Here is a 24,354-nt window from a genome sequence, read left to right as displayed (position 1 = left end):
AATAAGTTTGTTTATTGTCTCCGCCAGGCCGAAGGAATGGCGAGAGAGTATGTTTTACCCCCCGTCCGTCCGTCCGTGTGTCCGTCTGTGAACAGCTAATCTCCGACACTACTTGTACAATCAAGCCGACTCACGTTGCTCTATGGGCCACAGGGCTCACCAAGGCGTACTACTACTTGTGCGAGCTATGGAGATTTTGTACATCCATATAGTTTGAGTGGATATCCTGCCACGTGACTATGAACACTTTGGCTTTCCCTTGAAAGAGTAGGAAGGGTTTCTTGGCGAGATAGACATCTATGATGCTGTTTGACAGGAACTGTTTTGCTGATACTTTCCCCAATGTTGTGTCGTCTTCCTTATGGTAAGTAGTTGGAGGCTTGACATCCTGGAATCTCTTGCATGTTGCCTCCTTCAGTAAAGATGGGAGACTGTAGTGGTCATACACTACATTGATCTCCCTATACTCTTTGGACTTGTTGTCCAGTGTGGCTGTGAAGACGTCAGCCTACTGGGCACATGATCCATGATGGCTTTCCAATTTACAGGGGATAACCATCACTGGTAGTATTTTGTGGTTGCTGATCAGCATCAACAAAGTCATCAGTAGTCCTCTCCTCTCCTGGTTGGGCAGTTTCTTGAGAATGGTCATGAGCTCGTCTGTGCATAGCAGGTCACCACTCATTGTGAAGAGGGCACCTACGTGGGCGCTGAACTTGTGCTGGCCAATGGCTTCTTTCAGATCAGTGCACAAGAAACCGTTGGCCCGCTCGCTCCGAAACTGTGCACACACACTCCCTGGATGCCAATTCAGAACCTCTGCCCCAAATTTTTCACATTGGCCTGTTATAGCGCCACCAGCAGGTCTAATCTTAGCAAAACACATTTTTGGAACAAAAGCCTCAAATCATGAATGCAGTGTCTGATTGCCGTGAAAAGCCTAAGAAGAAATGACACCCCTTTCACATTGGCCTATTATAGCGCCACCAGGAGGCCACAATAACGTATCTGACCTGGCGGAGACCTGTGCTGAGGAGCACTTTTTCTAGTTGCCTCCTGTTTCTGATTGGGTATTGCTTACTAGTTTACTCTGATCACAGGTGCTCCTCATTTAACGAAGCTATATAGCTGTTTCTGATTGTATTTAGTTCTAGTTTTGACCTGGCTGGGACCTTTTATTTGTTTGCTGTGCGTGGATGCACAAAGGTATATGTGTTAACTAGAATACTAGACTTTGCAGTTTGTTTGATGTGTAGTTTATTAGCATCGTTTGGATGTTACCGGCAAACTGTTTGTTGTACCTCATCTTTAGTCCTATGCAGTATGTATGCATAAGTATTCAGTCTGTTTTGCGATATTGATGTGAATCTGACATAATCTTATTATTGTCCATATGTTACAGTCCTTATTATATTTGTTGCAATTTACTGTTTACATATTTAGTAAGATGTATGTATGTTATATGTTTCAGACCACAACTGTAATAAATCCCCTCAACTGGGAACTGTCTGGTTTCTTCTGCGTCCTCTAACCGGGACACACCTCCATACCTTGTGCCACTCTAAACCACATTCCCTGGAGACCCCATCTCCTTTACAGTTATAATGTGTACATAATCTATCCTAAATATTCACAATATTTTTTTAATAATGTTTGAATGATTTTGGTGACTCGTAAAGTGTCAGGATTACAGTAATATATAATATAGGAAGCGAGGAGAGTGAGCGAGTGACCGAGTTTGGGGGATTGGAATTGAGCTTTTGTCTCCAAACACAGGCACAGCCAGCCTGTGTGTTTGCCGTGTGTTGATGATATTTGCCATGTGTCTGTTGAACTTGGTTTAATGTAAGTTCCAGTGTTTTACTTCCAGTGATGTGGATTATGTTTAACCCATTCAGACCGGAAACGCATCTGTGTAACCATTTAAACCATTGAAAACCACTGCTATACATCATTACCCGGCTTAAATAAACTGGATGATTAAACCCTTTGTTTCGTGGTGGTTTGTGGCTCCAGTTTGTCTTCTCCTGGAGCTTTAACAGGCTCGAGACGCATCGGGGGAAACCCTGCGAGGTGCTGCCCATTCTTCAGACTGGCGTGAGTCACTGGAAGATGACATGAGATCAGTTTCTGTCCACCGTCTGTGTGACTTCCACCTCTGTCAAGGCACGCCGTTGACCCTTGTGAAATACAGGGATTCCCGGTGCTGCAAGCAGGGGCTTGCAGCTAGCACAGCCCGGAACCCTTCACTGTTGTCGCCAGTGGTGGAAAGTAACTAAATACATTTACATAAGTACTGTACTTAAGTACAATTTTGAGGTATTTGTACTTTGCTTGAGTATTTCTAATACTGGAAAGGCTGATATACTGAAAAAAAATATATACCTTTGTACTTTTACTCAAGTCAAATGTTCAATACAGGACTTTTACTTGTAACAGTATGTAGTAAGTAGTTCTCTTGTAACAGAGTTCTATATTGTGGTATTTCTGCTTTTAAAATTATACTTTTTCCACCACTGGTGAATTCACTCTCTACCCTCTATGCTTCTACTGCTACTGATCAGAAATAGAATCCGGTGGGGGGCCATGCAGGCCAGGGGCATGGTAGAGTCATGGGTAGCTGGTACTGGCACAGATGGGTGGGTGGACATTAAGATGAATCTTACTGTAATTATGCCGCCTCTAATCTCAGCCACCATTATGCCTCTGTGTGACAAACTCCAACTGCTTGTGAGTCACAACATTACAAAAAAATGATACGCTTGCTGGACAAACCTGCATTTACTGTGTCGCACGACACAACAAGTGTTGCTTCGGTCAAGTTACAATTCATAAACCTATATCTCTGATCATGATCATCTGCACTGATCAATCTTAATAATGTCTCTGTGTACCAGTGGTGTAAAGTAACTACTGTAAGTACATTTTACTCAGGTAGGCTACTGTACTTTAGTACACATCTGAGAAATGTTTTACTCCACTACAATTATTTGAAAACTTTAGTAGTTACTTTGTAGATTTAGATTATTATAACAAAACATGCATTAACCACTTCATCCCTGTTTAATTTGGTTATTTGAAAATAGCCGATCTACAAGCTCACAATGCGTCACGATGCGATGCATTGTGAGCTTGTAGATCTGCTATTTTCGAAATATTTGTATACATTTTGTACACAATACAGATGCTGGGGTTTAAGTGGAGGCCTGATTTATACGTCGTCATACAGCGGTGTCGCACGGCAAAACATAGCCGATCTACAAGCTCACATCAGAATTTGCAAAGTGTTATGAGCTTGTAGTGTAGATCTGCTATTAATGCTGCATTTAGTTTAAATGATCTGTGTCCTGGAAATATAACTGGCCAGGAATGTGGTGCAGAAGGTCACAGAAATGTCCATAACAAAGCAAATCAATAAAATCATAGACGTACCGAATCTTAATCAAGCATATTGTTTATATTTATGTAGCAACATTCAGACAACATTGCAGTTTAAAGGGGTTTACAGGGAATAAAAGAACAATGACATTTTTCTCATACTGCTATGCTATGAAAACATTGGGGGAAATACTGCCACCATGTGTTGGATAAAGGCAAATGACAGATGCTGACAAGGAGCTACTTCAGTGAGAATGACATATTTAATTTACATACACAAAGCAATAAACATATTTTCGTCGCCTTGCTAAACTAATGGCCTATGTAATTTTTTTTAAGTTTTTCAGGAAAAATAAAAAACTGATCCAAAACAAAACTATATGATATTTCTTAGTCATTTCACCCAAAGTGTTTATAACAAATTATGACTATTTAAATAGAAATAACATTGTATGTCAGTTATGTAACATAAGAGATTTAAATAGGTTTAAATGGGTTTAAATCTGACTTAGGCCAACATTTTCTTTTAAATGGCCTAAATCAGTAAATTATTTGGCCCAAGTCACAAAACCATGTGACTTAGGCCAAAAAAAAGGCCTATTTTGGCCTAAGTCACACTAGGGAGTTAGGCCATTATACTAAAAGGGGAGTGAACAGCATGATCCTTTTCAATTAGGAGATGGGCGATTATTTGGCCAGTGTCATGAGGAGCTAACTTAGGCAAAAATATAATTTTCCTCAAATAATGACTGTCTTAGGCCATTAGTTTAGCAAGGTGACAATATTTGTAAAGATAATTTTCTTACAGTCACAAAACATACTGCCTGATTAACAACTGGTTATTCCATTGGTTATGCATGTTTAACTTTAGAAAATATATTCAATACAAAAAGTAATACTTGAAAAGGCTTTTTGATTGCATTGTACAACAAACTGACTGATTTATTCTCCTACATAATCACCCCTTTTCATTATTTCTTCTTACTACAAATTGGTTGATTATTCAGACTTTGTTGAATATAAGCCAGACATTTTAAAGCACACATTCACTTCCATGTGTATATATAGCCTATGTGACTACATACACATTTATATACATATTTATATGTACATCCTTATTCTCCATCTTTGGTCTGTATTCTGCAGAGTGCTCAGTAAAAGTTAATTGTCCTGCATACCCGAGGAGCAATAGCTTGTAGACAAACAAGATCATTACTGGAAACCTGCCGTTCAAAGCCACAATCCGGAACTTATTTTAATGAATACAATGTTATTTTAACCAATCTGTATAGTACAATATTTTAATACACCAATAACTACCACATCTGCAGTGGTTTGTCTGCTACGACACCTACTGGTTGACTAAGTAGTACTGCCTGAAAATCAGAAGGTCAATATCTCCTCCTCTGTCCAGGCAGGCAGGGTGTAGTACATCTTGGTCAGCGGCAGATGTTTGGTCTCCTCCTCCAGTAACTCTCTCTACAACTTGCAACAGCTCAGGCCTAATTTTTTGTTTAGTCCAGTTGCAAAGTTAGCAGATCAATCAAATCAGATGTACTACTTAATAAAGTCCCATTCTGGATCGTATACATTTCTCTTCCTCCACTATGAAGCCTGACTCCCCTCTGTACTGTCTCTGGAGGTGGACGACAGCTCCTCTGCATCAGGTGACTGAGTTCCTCCCCCGGACCATCTGAGAGAGAAAACAAAGAACGTGTCTTTTCACGTGTGTGTGTGTGTGTGTGTGTGTGTGTGTGTGTGTGTGTGTGTGTGTGTGTGTGTGTGTGTGTGTGTGTGTGTGTGTGTGTGTGTGTGTGTGCGTGTGCGTGCGTGCGTGCGCGTGCGCACACGCGTGTCAAGAGAGACCCCAATGACTCCAGCATGGAGGACAGTGAGTGAGGGCTACTGAAGAAAGCAACAACATTGTTCAACCCAGTCAAAGCCAGTGGATTATTACACTTTTTTAATTCCAAGGACCCTTTAGGTGTGCATTAGGCCACAGACCCCCATAACTCTGAGTCAGTTTTACCAGTTTCTATAAGCAACCAGGGGTCTATGAAAACAAGCCCAAAAGAAACGACTGTCCACAGGAGCATAAACCTATTCTTTGGCTATTTGAAAATAGCCAAGCCAATCTACAAGCTCACAATGTGTCGCGATGCGTCGTGAGCTGGAAGATCTGCTATTTAAAAAGAAAAAAAATTGTGAAGAGACATGTGGAATGTTTTTGTGACATTTTAACAACACAAATCTTGTATGGGGGTCCCTGGTACAAAATATGTTCGTATAGTGGTCCAAGGACAAAATATATATTAATTTGGGGGTCCTTGAAATGAAAATATTTGAGAACCACTGTTTTAAACAACATTGGGAAACAAGCCCAAATAAGTCACTATACACTTCAGAAACTATGTGGACCCCCCACCCCCCGGAACCCCCTCAAGTCCCCCTGGGGGTCTTGAGGACCGCACTTTGAGATAGGCCACTAGTTCTCAAAATGCGGTCCGGGGACCCGAGGTCCTAATCAAATAGTATTATGCTATCATATCCTGTAGGCATACACACATGCCACACAGAAGTTACATGCCACATTTTTCAGACGGACTGATTGATTCATTGAATACTTTATTAACAGTTTGCAAAGACAAGCACAGGGAAGTACAGTTCAATGCAAGGTCTGTTAATTGGATTTTAAACCCCAAGAAAGCACTTTATGGCTTGTTTCCATTAAATTCATCGAAACATTTAATGACAGACTACAACAACAGACTTATTATGTGATTCATTGGTGGAGTACTCAGATGTAGCAAGTAGCAATAGTACCATAATGTAAGTCCTGTATTCATAAAAATAAGTACTTTGGATCCAAAGTAACAATGAGAAGGGCTGCCATTGCGTCATGAAAAGACAGTAATCTCAGACACAACAAAACATGCCCACACTTGTCTTTGGATATCAGCGCAGCTGGAGATTAAAGAAAAAAGAAAAAAAATGAATAAATACAATACAATGCAATTACAAAAGTAACAAATCCGGGCTGCACACATGCACGCGCGCTGCGCATAGCCTACAGCTCTCTGAACCTAAAACGTCTTCCGGTGGCTATGTACCCGACAGCGAGGATATGCTGTTACATAAGGCATTCCCACTAGATAAGGCTTTGGTATTTATCCTCTCCTGAGATGAATTCCTTCTCCACTGTGATTTGGCAGAAGAGATTATAGAGGGAAAAGGTAGGGGACCTAATAGACCTCTGGGGGACCCCGGTCAACAGTTGTGAGCTTGTAGATCGGCTATTTTCAAATAGCCTTGGTATAAAATAGGGCTAAAGTGGTTAATGTATGTTTACCAGTTGCTCGAAGAGCGCCTGAGTCTATGAACAGTCAGACCTAATCGTCATCCTAAATATGTGCGTCATGTTCGACATGTTTTCAATCATTGGCTATCCTGGCTGTCCTTCACTCCTTTAAAGCCAATGGGGACACTTCCCCGTTTGCCTGTCCTTTAAGCCAATGGGGAGACGGCCCGTCCTCCGCAGTAGCCGCGCTCCGCTCACCTCCTTCAACACTGCAACAGTTGTTGCAGACAGTCCAACTTGTCTTCAGGCAACAGAGTTGCTAGTGTGCTTCATTAGACCTAGAATCAGAATCAGAATCAGAATCAGGTATATTGTCACATCACAGGTTTACAAGGTAAAAAAGTGGGTGAAATTTGTTTTTGTACATCGTTCCCATCGCAACGTTATTTCCATAGAAAGAAGAGGGGGAGGAAGAAGAGGGGTGGGGGGGGGGGGGGGCAAGTGGGAAGGAGATCAAACTCCTTCCCAGTAGTTTGGCCTTTTTGTACTTCAACAAAAAGGCCAAACAAGTTATCTACATATTTACAATAGTACCTGAGATAAAAATGACTAAGGTGCCTGAGCATAGCAGCAATGTATACTGTCTGTGCATGATATACTTATGGGCGTTAAGGTGCTTAAAGAAAAAAAAGAGCACAATAAAAAGACCAAAAAAAGTCAGTGCGTTATACATTAAGGATTAAGGTGCAAAAAAGTCAGTGCGTGTCGACCGCATAATCCACCTACGGTGGACTGACCCTGGTATAATCCGCAAGTAGCTCCATGAGGGAGAGCAAAAAAAGAAAGTCACTTGTACCTGGTGTAGTCCACAGGTATGTCCAAGGAGGAGCTAAATCCAAGTCATTTGTCCCTGGTATAATCCACAGGTGTGTTCAAGAAGAGCCAAAAAAGGTCTGCGACCAGCTGGACAGTACCACCTATTGTCAGGCTGCTGAACAAGGCCCATGCCTCATTCAGCAGTCTGACAGCAGCCGGTTTAAAACTGCACCAGAACCTGGTGGTGGTACTCTTGATACCGCGGTAGGGCCCCTTGCCCGGTCGCGGTCGTTGTAGGGTTTTGAACAGTTTGTGACTTGGTTGATGCTTGTCCTTGATGATGCGCTTGGCTTTTTGTTTGGCTATTAAAGAGGTGGTGCCGTGGCTTTGCACTTTTTCTGTTTTTCATGTGTCTATGAGGTTGATAGAACTTCATTAAGCCCCCTGGTGGTGTTTTTATGGTGTTTTATGTCTTCTCTGACTATTTTGAGTTTCTTCCTGGAGACTGAAACCTTGAGGGTCAAACATGCCAATGGAAAAACAGCCCTTTAGTGACATAGTAAAAATATACCCTCCCCCTCATTATCATAACACAACAGGTGTGGGCATGAGGAGGAGGAGGGACTAGGACAGGTGGGTGGTGATAAGGTGGTGGAGGAGGTGCTAAGGTGAGAACCAGGTATACTTAATGAACTGGAGGCGTGTCCACATAAAAACATAATTTTAACACTTTCTGTACACTTTTTTGAAAAAACTCTTCCTCCTAGTATACCGGTAAGCATAATACCTGATGATTATGTTTTAGGGGGGAAAAATCACTGAAAATCACGGCACCCCGTCTTTAAGTTATTATTTGGCCATGTTCACCCTGACTTTAATCCGTGTGTGGTGTCTAAAAATGTTGCCACCACTTATATAAAAACCATTATTAGCGTTTAGCGTCGCATGTTCAATGTTGCCAGGTTTGGCGAGAAAAACAAGCAATCCGAAAAACAAGCAATCAGGTCTATAAAAACAACCCCACACACACACACACACACACACACACACACACACACACACACACACACACACACACACACACACACACACACACACACACACACACACACACACACACACACACACATACACACACACACACACACACACACACAGCATCTGGTATAATATGACTATAATATGACTTCTTTCTTGTTTATAATACAATAGGTCTAAACAAAGTCTGCCTACTGTATCTGGTCATTTGCACACACACACGCACACACGCTCCTGCCAGTTTTAAACCAGTCAGTGTCAAATGCCACATTCATAAAACACAGTACCTGTGATTACATACATTACTTGACAGTTGACTTGACAGTAGAATGAAATACTCAAATTAAATTATATGTACATCAAATTCACATCATCTATTTCACTGCCTATGTACAGTACCATAGCCACGGGAAGTAGGGGTGCTGGGGGGCTGCAACACTTTATTTTTTATGAAATAAAATTATTTAAAACGTTTTTGCATAATGTGCCTGTTGTTTGTTCGTTATTTGGGGGGATTTAGTGCAATATGTGTTCTGGAACCGAATTAACCGAATTAAAGTAACAAAACCCCCCCAAAAAAGTATAAAATCCGGAAAATAACCGTGATTTGCGTGTGTGAGCTGTAGGGGGTGCTATGGGGGTCGGCGACCCCTTAGTTCTGGCGCTATGGGGGCTGGGGGGCTGGGAGCTCCACATGCACGCGCGAGCACGCACCGTCAGCTGCGGTCTTTAACACCTTAAAGTTTAAACAATAGCCTCTCAAGGTTCGCGCCGTCAGCGGCGAGCCGTTCTCAATAGCGTCTACCTGGCTGCTTTGCATAACATTAGGCTACTCGAGAAAAGCCATGGACTTGAATTGAATGTGTACATTCCTCTCACAATGAGAGACAACAGTCTCTGCACTGCAGAGTGTGAAGGGGATCGCTTAGAAGAGGACCCAGTTCTCTGAGACAAGACAAAGAAAAATCACATGTTGAATACAGTATTTCAACTAGCACTGAGCTGATTGGCTATGTGCACATGCGTGCACGTGCACGTGACGTCAGAAAATATAGCCCCCCTAGTTCAAAAATCCACAGCTCATCACTGCCCTTAACCTAAAACATCTTCTCGCGGCTATGTACAGTACATTGTGCAAGTAAACGTTTTGAACAGCTGCTCAGGATTATTACAGTTTGAATGCAGTTTTTCCTTTTTTCCCCTTCTTTTTTTGCAGGTATATCTATAGCAGGAATGTACAAGATAGCAGAAGGCTTACCTACTACAGTATCAAAATCAAGCTCATGTCTCCACCAGGGTTAAGAGCTCTCCTAACCCATTAGTAGTTCCCAACAAATGTGCGCACATTCTGAGGTAGGAGAGATGTATTGCATTGGACCACTTGACAAGAATATGATTTTTAGAATATCGTGGCTGTTGGGTGGAAACCTCGTATGTCCAAAACTGTTCTCTTGATAAAAAAAAAAAGAAAAGCAAAAATAGCAGATCTACCAGTACATTTATTTTTATTTTTATTCCATGAAAAGATTATTGATGTGCCTTTTGTCCTCTACAAAGATACTGCCACACATCTCATCTCTGATTTGAAGTGTAGCAGTCTAGTTTTCCCTGCCCCACCCTCAGGTATAATCATAGAATGATACAGTATAAGCCATTAGAACTTGCCTTCATTTACTTCATCATGTGTGTCTGCAGATGGGGTTTCTGCGAGAGAGGAAAAGATCAGTTTCGCTTCAGGTTATTACAGTCAACTTAGGAAAGCAACACCAGCTTTTTCACCAGGCTAATTTATTTACCATTTGTCTGCAGTGGTGTAAAGTAACTAAGTACATTTACTCACAATACAATTTCGAGGTATTTTTTACTTTACTAGAGTATTTCCAGTTTTCTACTCCACTACATCTCATAGGCAAATAGTGTACTTTTACTCCACTACAATTATTGGACAACTTTAGTTACTAGTTACTTTGTAGATTTTGATAATTATTACAAAACATACATTAACCACTCTCTTCTCAATTCAGCACTTCATTTGACATAACCAGCTTGTCTTGGAGGATTGGGGGGTTTGTTCACAAAAAGGTAGCATAAGTGGAATTAAATCAGTATGTGTGTACATGCTGCTTGTTATGAAACTGTTGAAAACAAATAAGAAGTAGAAATATTGACATAATGAACAAACAGACCATACCTGTTCCATTTGATGAATCATGGCTGTTCACGCCACCGCCACGGGTAAAGCTTTGAGGAAGTTCTGTGCACTCTCCACCATCACCATGTTGTTGTTGTTTACCTAGTATGTAGCATAAATCATCACATGATAAATTACATAATATCGGATTGGTGCATAGACTTGTGTGCTCACTGATAACTAATCCAGCATTTTAGGCTCTATCTGAGGCATTTCTTATGGTACAGAGCAAGTGAGATGAGGTTTAGATTTCATGGACACACACATGCAGGCACGCACACACACACACACACACACACACACACACACACACACACACACACACACACACACACACACACACACACACACACACACACACAGACAGACAGACAGACAGACAGACAGACAGACAGACAGACAGACAGACAGACAGACAGACAGACAGACAGACAGACAGACAGACAGACAGACAGACAGACAGACAGACAGACAGACAGACAGACAGACAGACAGACAGACAGACAGACAGACAGACAGACAGACAGACAGACAGACAGACACACACACACACACACACACACACACACACACACACACACACTTACCACAAACTTTCACACCCAGCAACACCAAACCAACTACAAGGATTGGAGCAATAACACCTGCAACAATCCTTCCCACATGTGCACGTCCCACAGGTCCTTAGGAGGAAAAAAGACAATTACATTAGTGGGTTTCATTTGCTTTCAAGGCAGTAGTTAATTTCAACTCAACTTTAGGGTCTGTCTGTCTGTTTAGATATGTATAGAATTATGTGGTGTGAAATGTGAATTATATATGATAAGTGCCTTCTTCAAGGTGTATCAAACATACAGTACACACATGGCCAGTTTTTATGCATTTCTGCATTAGGAGCAATATTTGTCAAAAGATCATCACTATGCCCTGTAACGGAGTGATTCAGTTTCTACACATCATGGAGTAAACTACATTGTTGTGATTTGGCACTATAATAAAATAAAACTAAATTGACAACTTAATTGAATTGAACTGAATTACATACTTTTAAAGGGGTTGTAACAGGGATCACTCTGTTCCGCACTGACTTTGTTCTTCATTTCACAAAAGAATGTATCAACCATCTTCCATTCTTCATTGTTGGTGATGTTCATCAACCGGTCCTGTTCAGACTCCATCCATTCCCCTTCATCTTTCTTCCAGCGATAGGTGACCACACCTGAATCTGTAGCATCGCCTTCACAGACCAGTAAGCAGCTGGTAGAGTCAGGTGAACAGTCCTGAGGATCGAAAGCCACCGATGGCTTTGTGACATTTTCTGTTGGTGAAAAACAATGACCACAGCCCAGAATTACTGGTGATTAAAGCCACATTAAAGTTCACATTTTGGAGATTTGGGAGATTATCAATGTTTTGACAAATATTTTGTATAAAAGAATAAAATTCACACATGAATGTATTGTTGCATTGTCTCTTTTGTTGTTGTTTGTTCTGTTTTTGTTTCTGTTTTCATGTTTTCAAAGTATTTTACATAAAACTGCCCACAAAAAGTTCGGAAACCTAACTTCCGGCGATTATTTCTCCCCTTTAATAATACCAATTGGTATTGTATTCTATATTATTTGTATCGTTGATTAGTCACCTTTGCAACGAGGTACAGCTTGTAAGGATTGTGCAATCGTGGAATGAGCAACACAGCTAAACGTGTAGGTAGCGCCCCCCAATAAATGTGTCAAAATCCCCCAATATGCTTCTGTTGATAATCGCTCTTGTTTTGAGTGACCTGCTAGTTACTCTGGTGACTAGCAGGTCTAGCAGAGCTAGTCACTCTGTGCAGAGCTAGTCACTCTGGATGATATAAACCTAAGCATGGGTCATGCCACTTTGTTTGTGTATGCTCCAAGCAGCAGCACTGCTTCCCCCATGGAAAGATGGCACTTAAGACCAAGTTCTGTGAGACTAGTCAAAGGCAGACAACAACCCAAGAAGACCGGTTCCTCAACATTGCTTCACTGAGGAACCATAGGTTTTCTTCCAGAGATTTACAGGCAAGATTTGCACAACGGTACCAACGACAGATGTCAAAGTTGCAAGACCCATGCTCAGGTGCCAGTCACACACCTGTGACTGGCACACACCTGGCAGCAAATGGTACCAAGGCTGCCTGACACCAAATAATGCGTAATCTGCTTAAAGGGATATTTCACTTTCAAAAAAACTTTGGGTCATTTTATTGTCTACTCAGTAGTGATGTGCGGGTCGGGTTTTTTCATGACCCGCCCCGCCCCGCCATGGAACCCAACCCGCCTCAACCCGCCCCGCGAACCCATATATAAATCTATGGCTCAACCCACCCCGCGACCCGCGATTTTAAAAAAAAACTGTAAAATCATGAAGGAAAATAATCTTCAAGTATACACCCCAAGTGTATTCAAACTGTTTTATTGTTATTATTCTTATTCTTATTAGGAATAAAGAGCATGTGATTTTTTATATTTTTTTGCGTGTGAGAGCGGCTGATCCGCTCACCCGTAGCCCGCATAATTGCCTCTGAAATTCTGACTCGACCCACCCGCGCCGCGGGTTGACCCGCGGGTCCCGCGGGTTACGGGTCGGCCCGCTCATCACTACTACTCAGGCTTTTGTGAGCCCCCCAGACCGTTTTTAAGTTGCTTGATTCAGTATTTAGATATTTGATTATTCATTTTGTCAGACACGCCCCCTTCCTATACAAACCCATTATAACTTCAAACTCCGTTTTTAACATGTTAAATTCATCAAAAACACCCGTCCTTGGTTCTGGTGACTCAACCCTGCCCTCCTAATACGCGAGGGGTTTCGATTACTTTTTTCATTTATTTTTAATATTTTTGGGGGAAAATGAAAAAAATTCAATACAATAAAGAAATTCAATAAAATAAATGAAAAAAGTAATCGAAAAAACACGGCCCCCTCGCGTATTAGGAGGGCAGGGTGAGTCACCAGAAGCAAGGACGGGTGCTTTTGATGAATCTAACATGTTAGAAATTGATATTGAAGTTATAATGGGTTTGTATTTTTTTTTAAAGTGAAATATCCCTTTAACGGAACACCAGCTTCACTTGCCCTTTTGCACAGGCCTTATCCTGAAGGGACAAACGTGGCATCTTTCCATGGGGGCAGTGTTGCTGCTTGGAGCACAAACAAACTCAACTAAGTTGCAAGACCCATACTCCCAAGACCCGGGGATTTTGGCAAGTTTTTTGAAGCGTCACCCACACGTTTGGCTGTGTTGCTCATTCCACGATTGCACAATCCTTACGTTTGGAAGTGGTACCAGGGCTGACACCAAATAATGCTGCCACTCTGCATAGCAGAACATGCTTCCACTTGCCCTATTCTATTGCAATGTTTGCACGACAAACGTGCCATCTTTCCATGGGGGCAGTGCTGCTGCTTGGAGAATATACACAAACAAAGTTGCATGACCCATGCTCAGGTGCCAGTCACACACCTGGGTGACTGGCAGATCACTCAAAACAAGAGCGATTATCAACAGAAGCATATTGGGGGTTTTTGGCACATTTATTGGGGGCGCTACCTATCCACCTGTTTCCGCGGGAATTTACTGGAGCAAAAATCCTGTGTGGGAAACATCCTGCGGGGGGACCGGAAGTAGGAAATAGCGGCTCAGTGTGTTTACATTTGCCAGCAGAACGTAGCTCGTTCGCAGTACAGCTACGTTCTGCTGGCAAATGTAAACACACTGAGCCGCTATTTCCTACTTCCGGTCCCCCCGCAGGATGTTTCCCACACAGGATTTTTGCTCCAGTAAATTCCCGCGGAAACAGGTGGATACGTTTAGCTGTGTTGCTCATTCAGATTGCACAATCCTTACAAGCTGTACCTCGTTGTAAAGGTGACTAATCAATGATAAAAATGATATAAAATACTATATCAATTATTATTACTATTGAAGGGGAAAAATAATCGACCAAAGTTAAGTTTCCAAACTTTTTGTGGGCAGTTTAGATTTTAGAATTTGTATTTCTAAATATTATTTGAATATGCAATAAGGGATAGGACTAGATACGTTTTCAACTTCATCCTATGCCCTTTTCGAACGCCCCAGTGTACATGCATTTGCTTTAATATTTTTACATTTCTTATTTTTAAGTGTATTATGTTTATTCGATGTATTTCTTTTTGTCTTTTAACAGTGTTCGAAATAAATAAACAATCAAAACAATCAAAATCTTTAAAAACAAAAGTACTATTTAAGTCGGATAGTTGAACTTGCATTGGCCCAGTGCTGATTATTTTCAGCATCACATTAAGTAACAGGAACTATAAACAATCTGTTTCACTTTCTTTCCTTCCTTCCTTTTTCTCACTCCCTTTCTCTGATTCTCTCTGTCTCCGTCTCTCTCTCTGTCTTGCATATATGAATCACCATTACTAATTGTGAGGTGGTCGTTCTACTGATACGTTCACAAATCCTTAATCCTTACATTATCAATCATGTACAACACATGACACGTAATAACCATAACATTTATCCTCCACAGGACACAAACTTACTGATCACTTCCACCTTGTATTCCATGGTCTGCTTGTAGCCGTTCACCTCCACAGAATATTCTCCACCATATTCTTTAGTGATATTGTTGATGATCAACCGTCCAGTTGCTTTATTCAACTGTACACAGTTTCTACCGTAGTAGTCCACATCAGTACCAAAGGCCGTATTCTGCCACCATTCTGCCACTTTAGCGGTACCAATTTTCCAGATAATTTGAGTGATGGATCCAGAGCTACCATTTGGATGCAATTCAAAGACTCCTCCCAACGGTACGTATTTCACATCTTGCTCGGCTGTGTGGAGAAAAGTACTTCAGTCAGGTTGAACAGTTTCAGTAAATGTTATGCATGTCGTTGTAGGTGAAAAAAAATATTATTACAGCAGTCTGTAATGAGAGATAACAACAAAAATCAATGTCTAGCATGCCACAGACAAAAGCTCAAGACCCAACCATTCATGACACAGCAGAACATGTCATGTTCATTTCAGAACACAACCGTATGAGGACTATATGAACAACTGTTCATTATCAACCTACAACACTATGCAAATAGAAATATATTTATCCTATGGATCCAACATGAAATGCTAATGATGCAAACAAGTATTTCCCTCAATGTTGTAGCATGATGATCCAATTAAAAGCCAGAGCTCTGTCCAAGGAAATGACATCATTTTCAGAGAATCCTGTACATTCACACACGGCTGCACACTAATTAATGTCCTATTAACAATAAGAACTTATTTCACTGAACATTACATTTTCTTTGAAGCATGCGTTTGGCATATTTAGCCTTTTATTCCTCTCAAAAGTCAGGCTATGGGTCCACTAAGAATTGATACAAAATAAATGATGAAAGACTGTATGTCTGTATCTGAGCAGTAGGTGGAGTTGTAGAGGGGGAAGAGAAGAGAGAGAGGATAGAGATAGGAGGAGAAAGGGAGAGAAAAGGATGGAAGGAAGTTAGTTGGATACAAGCAGTGGTGGAAAGTAACTAAGTACATGTACAGTACTTAAGTATTATATACAGTACTTAAGTATATTTGAGGTATCTTTACTTTACTGGAGTATTTATACTTCACTACATCTCAGAGGCAAATATTGTACTTTTACTCCACTGCAATTATTTGAAGACTTTAGTTACTTACTTTGTAGACTTTGATTATAATTACAAAGCATATTATGTTAACTTCAGCCCAATTTATACTTCGGCTATTTGAAAATAGCAGATCTACAAGCTCAAAACTCGTCACAAAGGAATATGTTGTGAGCTTGTAGATCTGCTATGCATGAGTACCTTTGGTACTTTAAGTAGATGCCAATACTTTTGTACTTTTACTCAAGTACATTTTGAATACTGGACTTGTAACAGACTATTTCTACAATAGGGTATTGATACTTTAAAAAAGTACTTTTTCCACCACTGGAAGAGTGTGCAGAAGAGTGTGCAGAAGAGTGGGCACCACCTCTGTTACCAGTGGGTGTAATAATGTAGCCTCGGGTACCCATGTGTTTTGTTTTATACGTAATTATGCAACCTGTAATTCCGTATGCAACTGCAAGTTACAACAACCTCTGAAGTTTCACTGTTCCAAAGAAATACTAAATCTGGTTCACCTAATGTGCTATAATACAAGGCTGTTTTGTGTTGTTGAAAGTCTATTCTCTGGTGGGGTGCCTTTCAGCACCCCACCTTCTCTGTATAATACACGTTTTGGGCAGAAAATGAAATATGGCCGCCAGATGGAAATTATTTTATTTACTCCACTGCGCCCTCTACAGATCCAGTCAATATAAATTACCATTGTCCAAATCTGTAGAGGGCGCAGTGGAGTAAATACAATAATTTCCATCTGGCGGACATATTTTATATTCTGCCCAAAAAGTGTATTATACAGAGAAGGTGGGGTCCTGAAATGCTTCCCACCCTGGAGAATAGACTTTCAAAAACACAAAACACGCTTTGTTTCGATGAGTAGCGAAGTAGTTTTGTTTATTTTTTTTACAGCCGGAGCCCTCGCAGGAAAGTGGAATTCTTTGTCTATAAGCAGAGCCGAGCACCTGGCAGAGCGTTAGAGAGAACTCACTAACGCTCTGCCAGGGCTAGGAACCACCGTCCGAACCAGTAAAGTGACCTTATATAATTCTATGGTAGTGAACATAGTTATAATATATAGTGACCTACCTGATGCCAGACTGGTGAGTAGTAGTAGTACTCCTACAGACAGACAGACGCACGGAGCTGTGTGGATGCTGAGGACGCAGGGCTTCATGGTGAACATTGATAAGATAAGATCATAAGAGGACAGCCTTATTTGAACTGCATGGAGACTGGGTTGGGCTTAGCCATGGTTCACATTACGCTCGTCTATGACAGTCATGTTTCAGGGCTGGGTTGGGCTATGCTACAGAGACCTCCTTTAGATTTTTAGTATAGTATTTCAACCGGAGCCAACGATCGATCACGACATAGGCAGCTCCACGGATCATGTTCAACCCAGATTTGGCACAACAAAGGGAATGAACTCGTTCTCATATGCAACAAAAATGTGAAATGCCCTACCAAAAGGAGTAAAGGAGTGCAAAACCCTACTCACTTTCAAAACTGCCCTAAAGAAACACCTTCAGGAGGCTGCAAGTCCAAACTGGCCCCTGTCAAAGTCTTAACCTACCCCCCCCCCCCCCCCTCTGAGATGTAGTGGAGTAGAAGTAAAAGTACAGAAAAGTGGAAATACTCCAGTAAAGTAAAATTACCTCAAACTTTTACTCAAGTACAGTATTTGAGTAAACGTACTACTGTAGTTACTTTACACCACTGCCTAGCAGTGGTTCTCAAACGTGTCCATGAGGCCAGATTAATCATGTATTTGGCCGCTCGGACCCCATCTGAAATGATTTTGTGCCAGGGACCCCCATACAAGATTTGTGTTGTTAAAATGTATACATTTTTTATTTTATTTTTAAATCAAAATGTTTAACATTTTACCAAGATTTATTTTGTTTAAAGATCAGATCTACAACGTTGAGAGCATGACAATGTTTAGGGTTAAAGACAAATTTAGCTGGGGACCACACTTTGAGAACCACTGGCCTAATACTGTATAGGTAGGCTCTGCTATGTAGCCTATGCCTAGCTAGGACTCAATAGATGCTCTCTAGCATGCAGGGGTCTTCAACGTTTTTCTTCCAATGCTGCTTGGACAGGGAGAACATTGCCTATGATGTGAATGAGGCCCTCTGGCCAGACATGAACCGGAGGCATGATGCCTAAATCATGTAGAGAAATAAAAAAAAATTGGCTGCATATTTGTGTTTTGTTTTATGTTTGACTATGAAAAAAGTAGGCCTACACACACTGATTCATTTTACAAAAGAAATTGTCAATGTCATTCATATGGTGTGTTCCATTTCTATGATTGTGTTTTCAATTTTGCCCTGCAGTGTGCTGTAAATGTTTGGTAGTGTGCAGCACATGCTTATTGTGTGTAATGTAATGTGTGTGTCATTTGAAAATATGGCTGTGTGTACCAAATGAAAACACGAGTTCCATTTTGTGAACAGTTAAAAGATTTGATGGCAAAGAGTCATCTTGCAAAGGCAGTGTGGGGTTTAGCATTTTGTGTGTGAGGTTTTCAGTTTTGTGTGTGCAGTTTTGAGAAAGCCGTTATTGTTTTGAGAAACGTGTGTTAACAATTGTGAAAAACTGTAAGTGTTGCCATACCGAGACTGTATCACATACAGAGTTGCTACACACAACAATGTGCGTGTGCCCACACTTGTCTTTAGATGTCAGCCCGGAGGGTATCATTATTACAGCACAGTAAATAGTCTAAATTCCCTGCTTTGCTTCAGTTGAATAGACAACATATTTCCCAGTAGATAAAGCTCTTTCACCTTCTCTTTCCCTGAGATGACTTCCTTCCTTCTCCTCATGTTTTGACTTAAACGCCCAACCCTATAGTGTTCCTATTCCTTTATCATTTTTGGGCGGTGAAACCGCCCCTATAAGTGAGATTTGGAAAAATGTACATTTTCCTGCGCTGTGATCTGGGCCCAGGAAATTAGTAGAATTATCCTGCGCTGTGATTGGCCAATCACAGTCTATTCAGGACTGTGATTGGCCAGTGTCACATGACACATGTGCATAGCCCTATATAAGCAACCATAACTTGAAAAAAAACAAATTTTGGTTTTTTTCAAGTTATGGTTTTGTCCATCATAAAGAGTGTTTCAATAAATGTATTTATCCTTTGTACATGATTGGTCGACTCCATTCAGTATTGTGATTAGCTAGCAAGACACCGCCCACTTCACACAGGGTGTGATTTTTTGTCCTTTATTTACCAAGGGAAAGTTGCTTGAGCACAGATGCTCATTTTCAGCATTGCCCTGGCCTGCACACACACACACACACACACACACACACACACACACACACACACACACACACACACACACACACACACACACACACACACACACACACACACACACACTCCAGAATTCCAACTTGTCAGAAGCAAAAAAAGAAGAAATTCTAGACAATGTGGACCAGTCTAGACTGGTCTCTTACTTAGGCCTACTGAAATATGAATTCCTCTTGTCCTGCACTCAACTTCCACTTTCCATTTGCTTATTCATATCAGACATATCTTGTACAGTGTCTAATAAAATTCAACTCTTCCGGTAACCTCAGTGTGCTTGGCAACATTGATGGACCCTTTTCACAGCAGACACAAGTCACAGATATAAACACAGCTGAGGGTAATAATATACATTCTGGGAGAGCTTCATTTAGTCGTTTCTGTGTGTTATAGCATGCAGGTTAACTGTACAGGAGTTGTCTATCTACTGTACGTTCACCTATTGATGACACATGGAAATGTCTGCTATAGGATCTAGACTAGAGTCAGTCATTTGTGTCCTCATGGTAGTGGTCATCACAGAGCTAGATGAGAGCAAAGATCTCTTTTTCTAATCATTCATTCATATCATTCCAGTTCCCTTCAATACTGTACATGAATGGCAAGTTATATAATTTTACCGTTGTGGTGCAATTTCCCTGTGATTATGTTGTTCTTTTAGAGAAGTTGAACAATGCCCTATCAGGGGTCATCAACATGTCCTTACACGGACAAACGTGTCCGTGGCAAGACTTGTCCATGTCCGTGGCACATTTTGTATTTTGGTCATAATGTGTACATAATCTATCCTAAATATTCACAATATTTTTTTAATAATCTGTTTGAATAATTTTTGGTGACTCGTAAAGTGTCAGGATGACATGCTCGTTAATATGTTGCAGGAGATTTGTTGAGTTGGTACCCGTACATGATTGCATCAGGTGAGGATGGAAGACAAGACAGACAGCTAGAAGTAATATTTGCTAATATCTGCCTTCATTCCTTAATTCTTTCATTGTTCCACTGGCATACCTTACATCATGGGTTTTCAACTGATTATGAACCAGGGACCACCACCCTGACTGAGAATCAACCTGGGGACCACCGTTGTGTTGGGAGGGGGGATATGGGCGTGGTGTGGGGGGAAAAGCTTCAAATTAAATAATGACTGTTAAGGCCTTAATTTAATTTGTTAATTCGAGGTGAATTAAATCAAGCCCTTCTTAACAGTCATTATTTAACTGAGATATGCTAGTGGTCCAGAGCTCAGAAAAGATTGAAAACCACTGATCTATTCGTTTCCCATGGTTGCCCTTATTCTGTTCTCTTAACCTTCCATATTAAACTCATGTTAACTGATTCATTGCAACATATGTATGAGCAAGCATGCGATTGATATGGGCACATTTCCTACTAATGATGACTCAACCAGGTAAACCGGTACAGTTTCCCTTGAAATTCTAACAAACTCCCATTTCTGTGGAAGTTCTTGACATCCGACTTCCAAGTAACTGACAACATTGATGCGTCATCATACATCATACTGTTTCTCAACTAGTGGTTGATCAAATAAAATATAATTCAAATCTTCACTTTCCTACATTACTAAATAAATACATGGTCAGGGACCACATGCAATACCTTCACGGACCACCAGTGGTCCACGGACCACCAGTTGAAAACCCATGCCTTACATCATACCACTTACTTTCTCAACAACATCAAGGTGCATCGAATACTTGTTCACCTTAACGGAAACCACAACTCTTTAACACAGGATTGACCCTGGCAGCATATCAATGGTACACGTGTGTTACCTGTTTATTAAGCTACTACTATTTTTCAACCACATCTAATGAGACAAGATCTACCACGGGTCACATAAAGTCAGAGAGAGAAGGATGAGGCTAGCAGGGCACTATGGGAGCCAACCCAGAGAAAAGCCAGGAAAGGCAAGAGGCACCACCTACGTAGATGCACTGCGGCGCGACTAGCCAGGCTTTACCAGGCTAGTATCAACCTGCCTCATGCTACAGAAACAGGAAATGACTCAGCATTACTTACTTTCTATTATTCTGTGGAAAGAGAGAGGGAAGTGACATGCCGAAAATGGTCAACCCGGCCTGGGAATCAAAACTTATGTGGCCCATGTGGTAAATGCCCAAACCAATCATTCAGTGGGTAACTATTGAGTCACCCCTACAAACTAATAGTTTTTAACCCATTTAGACCTGAGGACGATTCTAAAAACACCTTCTAAATCCTGCCCTAAGTTTTCTGAAAAACAGTTTTTTTTGGGGCTATATAGCAACAGCTAATGTTACAAAAAGGGGTTCCCGGATTGAAAGGTATAATGAATAGGCGTTCCAGGTCTAAATGGGTTAATATGATAATAGCTTATACACTATCTGTCTTAAGTACCTTGTCTGCTACTAAACAGCCCATCAATATGGTTGCTTTAGTTTGCCACACTTCATGTATCATCATTGTTAGAAACTACAAGGTTCATTTCCCCTCCGCTCCACAAGGAGACCCACAATTCCGTTGTTAAGCTGTGACGTATGCACCCCGTCAGAACAACTTCCGGGTCCACGTGTGTGTTTTCCAATAGTGCTGTGTCCCTCGCTGTTTTAACAGTTCTGAGCCTAAAACAACGACTAAAGTGTCGTTAAATAATTCAACGACACGTCACTAAAGTATAATAATGTAGTCTTATTTAGTCACTAAAGTAAAAAGAAAATCACTAAAGTATAATAGTGTAGTCTTATTTAGTCACTAAAGGTTTTTTTTCAAATCACTAAAGTATAATAATTTAGTCTTATTTAGTCACTATAGTGACTAAATTATACCCCCTTGGAGAACACTTACATTAATAACTATTCGAGTTGAAAGCATTAAGACCCTTTTTAACCCTCAATGGTTCCTATCTGAAAAAGGAGGTTATTGTAAAAAAGATTTACGGGTTCCGATATGTTTGTTTACAATGAGGAGTGCACGGCGCCTGGTGCCTCTTGGACCCGGAAGTGACGTCGGACTACAAAATGACGTCAGACTTAAACTTAAACTTAAACTTAAACTTACTCCCACTACAAACAGGACTGGATTTCCATTCTCCCTTTGTCTCCAAACACATGCACAGCCAGCCTGTGTGTTTGCTGTGTGTTGCTGATGTTTGCCATGTGTTGCTGATGTTTGCCATGTGTCTGTTGAACTTGGTTTAATGTAGGGTCCAGTGTTTTACTTCCAGTGATGTGGATTATGTTTAACCAATTAAGACCAGGAACACATCTGTGTAAACGGTTAAACCATTATTTTACACTTTGGCTATTCAAAAATGGCAGATATACAAGCTCATAGCGCGGCATTCGGTGCAGCGCTATGATATGGAATCGGATCACTGCCAATACTCCTAACTTCAAATAAAGGTTTCAGAACCTTGAAAACCTTTTTTGCAAGACTGAAAACTCGTTTCGAATCTCTGAAAAAAGTGTTGAATCTCTGAAAAAAGTGTTGATAGGCCGAAAAAAAATTTCAAAACTCTGAACAAATATTTTACAGTGTTTCGCCAACACATTTTCAGAGTTTCAAATTTGTCACAAACACACTTTCAGAATATGCATTTTGGCACTGTTCTCCCTGGGTATTATTTTGTTTTACATGTGTGAAACCTTGTAAACTCCTGACTTAAAATAAAGGGTTCAAAAGGCTTGAAAATAATTTCAAGACTGAGAACTGGTTTTGAATCTTTGAAAAAAGTGTTGATAGGCTGAAAGTGTTTCTCAAATCCTTGCAAACACATTTTACAGTGTTTCGTCAACACCTTTTCAGAGTTTCAAATTGGTCACAAACACACTTTCAGAATATGCATTTTGGCACTGTTCTCCTTGGGTATTATTTTGTTTTCCATGTTAGAAACCTTTTAAATGGGAATCGTTTTTGAAACTAGCAACTTTATTGTTGAAAGACTGAAAAAAAAATCAATGGTTAAACTTTATTTTGAAACTGTGATTTAGCGTCACACACACAGCAGCACATTCTCCTCAAATCTCTGAACACACACACACACACGCGCGCGCGCACGCACACACACACACAGCAGCAGCGGCGGCAGAGGCATGCCATAAGTGTTGAAACTCTGAAACTGCTACTCGAAACCTCGCAGGGAGGCGGGGGGGAGCGGAGGCGGGACCAGAGGCGGGGCCGTTTGAAGTCCATTCCATTCGCTCCAAATGACACACTTCAGTTTTATTCATGGTTTACACAGGAAATAATGAACTGATTACAATAATGTAAATTCTCTCAAATCAGTAACAGGTAGGTGATACATATTCCCATCAAATATGGTTTTATTGAAAGGCAATCCAGGTACCAACATTCGGGGAATATCTGACGGCTTGGAGCGCCTCAGTGCGGCTGCAGAGTTCATCTTGGAATTTGTCATTACAATTTTACTGTAATCCACATTCCTAAACCCCCCCACTCCTACACCCCCCCCCCAAAGGGACCCCCCCCGAACCCCCCCCCCCCCCCCCCTGGCCCAAGGGGTCACTCATAATAATTCTATATCAGCATATTTTGTGCATTCAAACAGAACAGTTGAGATTTCATTTGGCCAGATCTCTGGCAATTGTACTTGAATTCTTATAATTTTAATGTTTATATGGTCTT

At 40.9% G+C, this 24,354-nt stretch overlaps 1 protein-coding gene across 2 annotated transcripts; it reads right to left on the bottom strand.

Annotated features, from left to right (window-relative positions):
* Positions 1 to 3,960: 3,960 nt before the first annotated feature.
* Positions 3,961 to 17,598, bottom strand: LOC308083881 (uncharacterized protein). 2 transcript variants are annotated; one of them, XM_080426293.1, is made up of 8 exons: positions 17,469 to 17,598; positions 15,282 to 15,575; positions 11,767 to 12,039; positions 11,309 to 11,404; positions 10,722 to 10,823; positions 10,196 to 10,234; positions 6,935 to 7,014; positions 3,961 to 5,071 (listed from the first exon to the last, which is right to left on the bottom strand). In XM_080426293.1, exons 1-7 carry the CDS (start codon positions 17,563 to 17,565, stop codon positions 6,980 to 6,982), a joined length of 936 nt encoding a protein of 311 aa, XP_080282419.1. In that variant the 5' UTR covers positions 17,566 to 17,598; the 3' UTR covers positions 3,961 to 5,071; positions 6,935 to 6,979. The 2 variants fall into 2 exon arrangements, with proteins under 2 accessions (XP_080282419.1, XP_080282418.1); XM_080426292.1 differs by lacking the exon at positions 3,961 to 5,071 and having other exon boundaries at positions 5,915 to 7,014.
* Between the last annotated feature and the right edge of the window lie 6,756 nt (positions 17,599 to 24,354).

The sequence above is a fragment of the Gymnoscopelus braueri genome (genome assembly GCF_963280865.1).
Source record: "Gymnoscopelus braueri genome assembly, chromosome: 4".
Classification (NCBI taxonomy): Eukaryota; Metazoa; Chordata; class Actinopteri; order Myctophiformes; family Myctophidae; genus Gymnoscopelus; species Gymnoscopelus braueri.
The sequence above is the reverse complement of the archived record's forward strand: the minus strand, read 5'-3'. Positions and strand labels throughout refer to the sequence as shown.

Excerpts from the sequence above, each read along its gene's own strand:
- LOC308083881 (XM_080426293.1), bottom strand. The coding sequence starts at position 17,565 with ATGTTCACCATGAAGCCCTGCGTCCTCAGCATCCACACAGCTCCGTGC. Across the intron at positions 10,235-10,721 it reads TGATTCATCAAATGGAACAG|AAACCCCATCTGCAGACACA; the intron begins GTATGGTCTGTT and ends CCTCTCTCGCAG. Across the intron at positions 7,015-10,195 it reads ACATGATGAAGTAAATGAAG|GTCTAATGAAGCACACTAGC; the intron begins GCAAGTTCTAAT and ends TTCTGATTCTAG.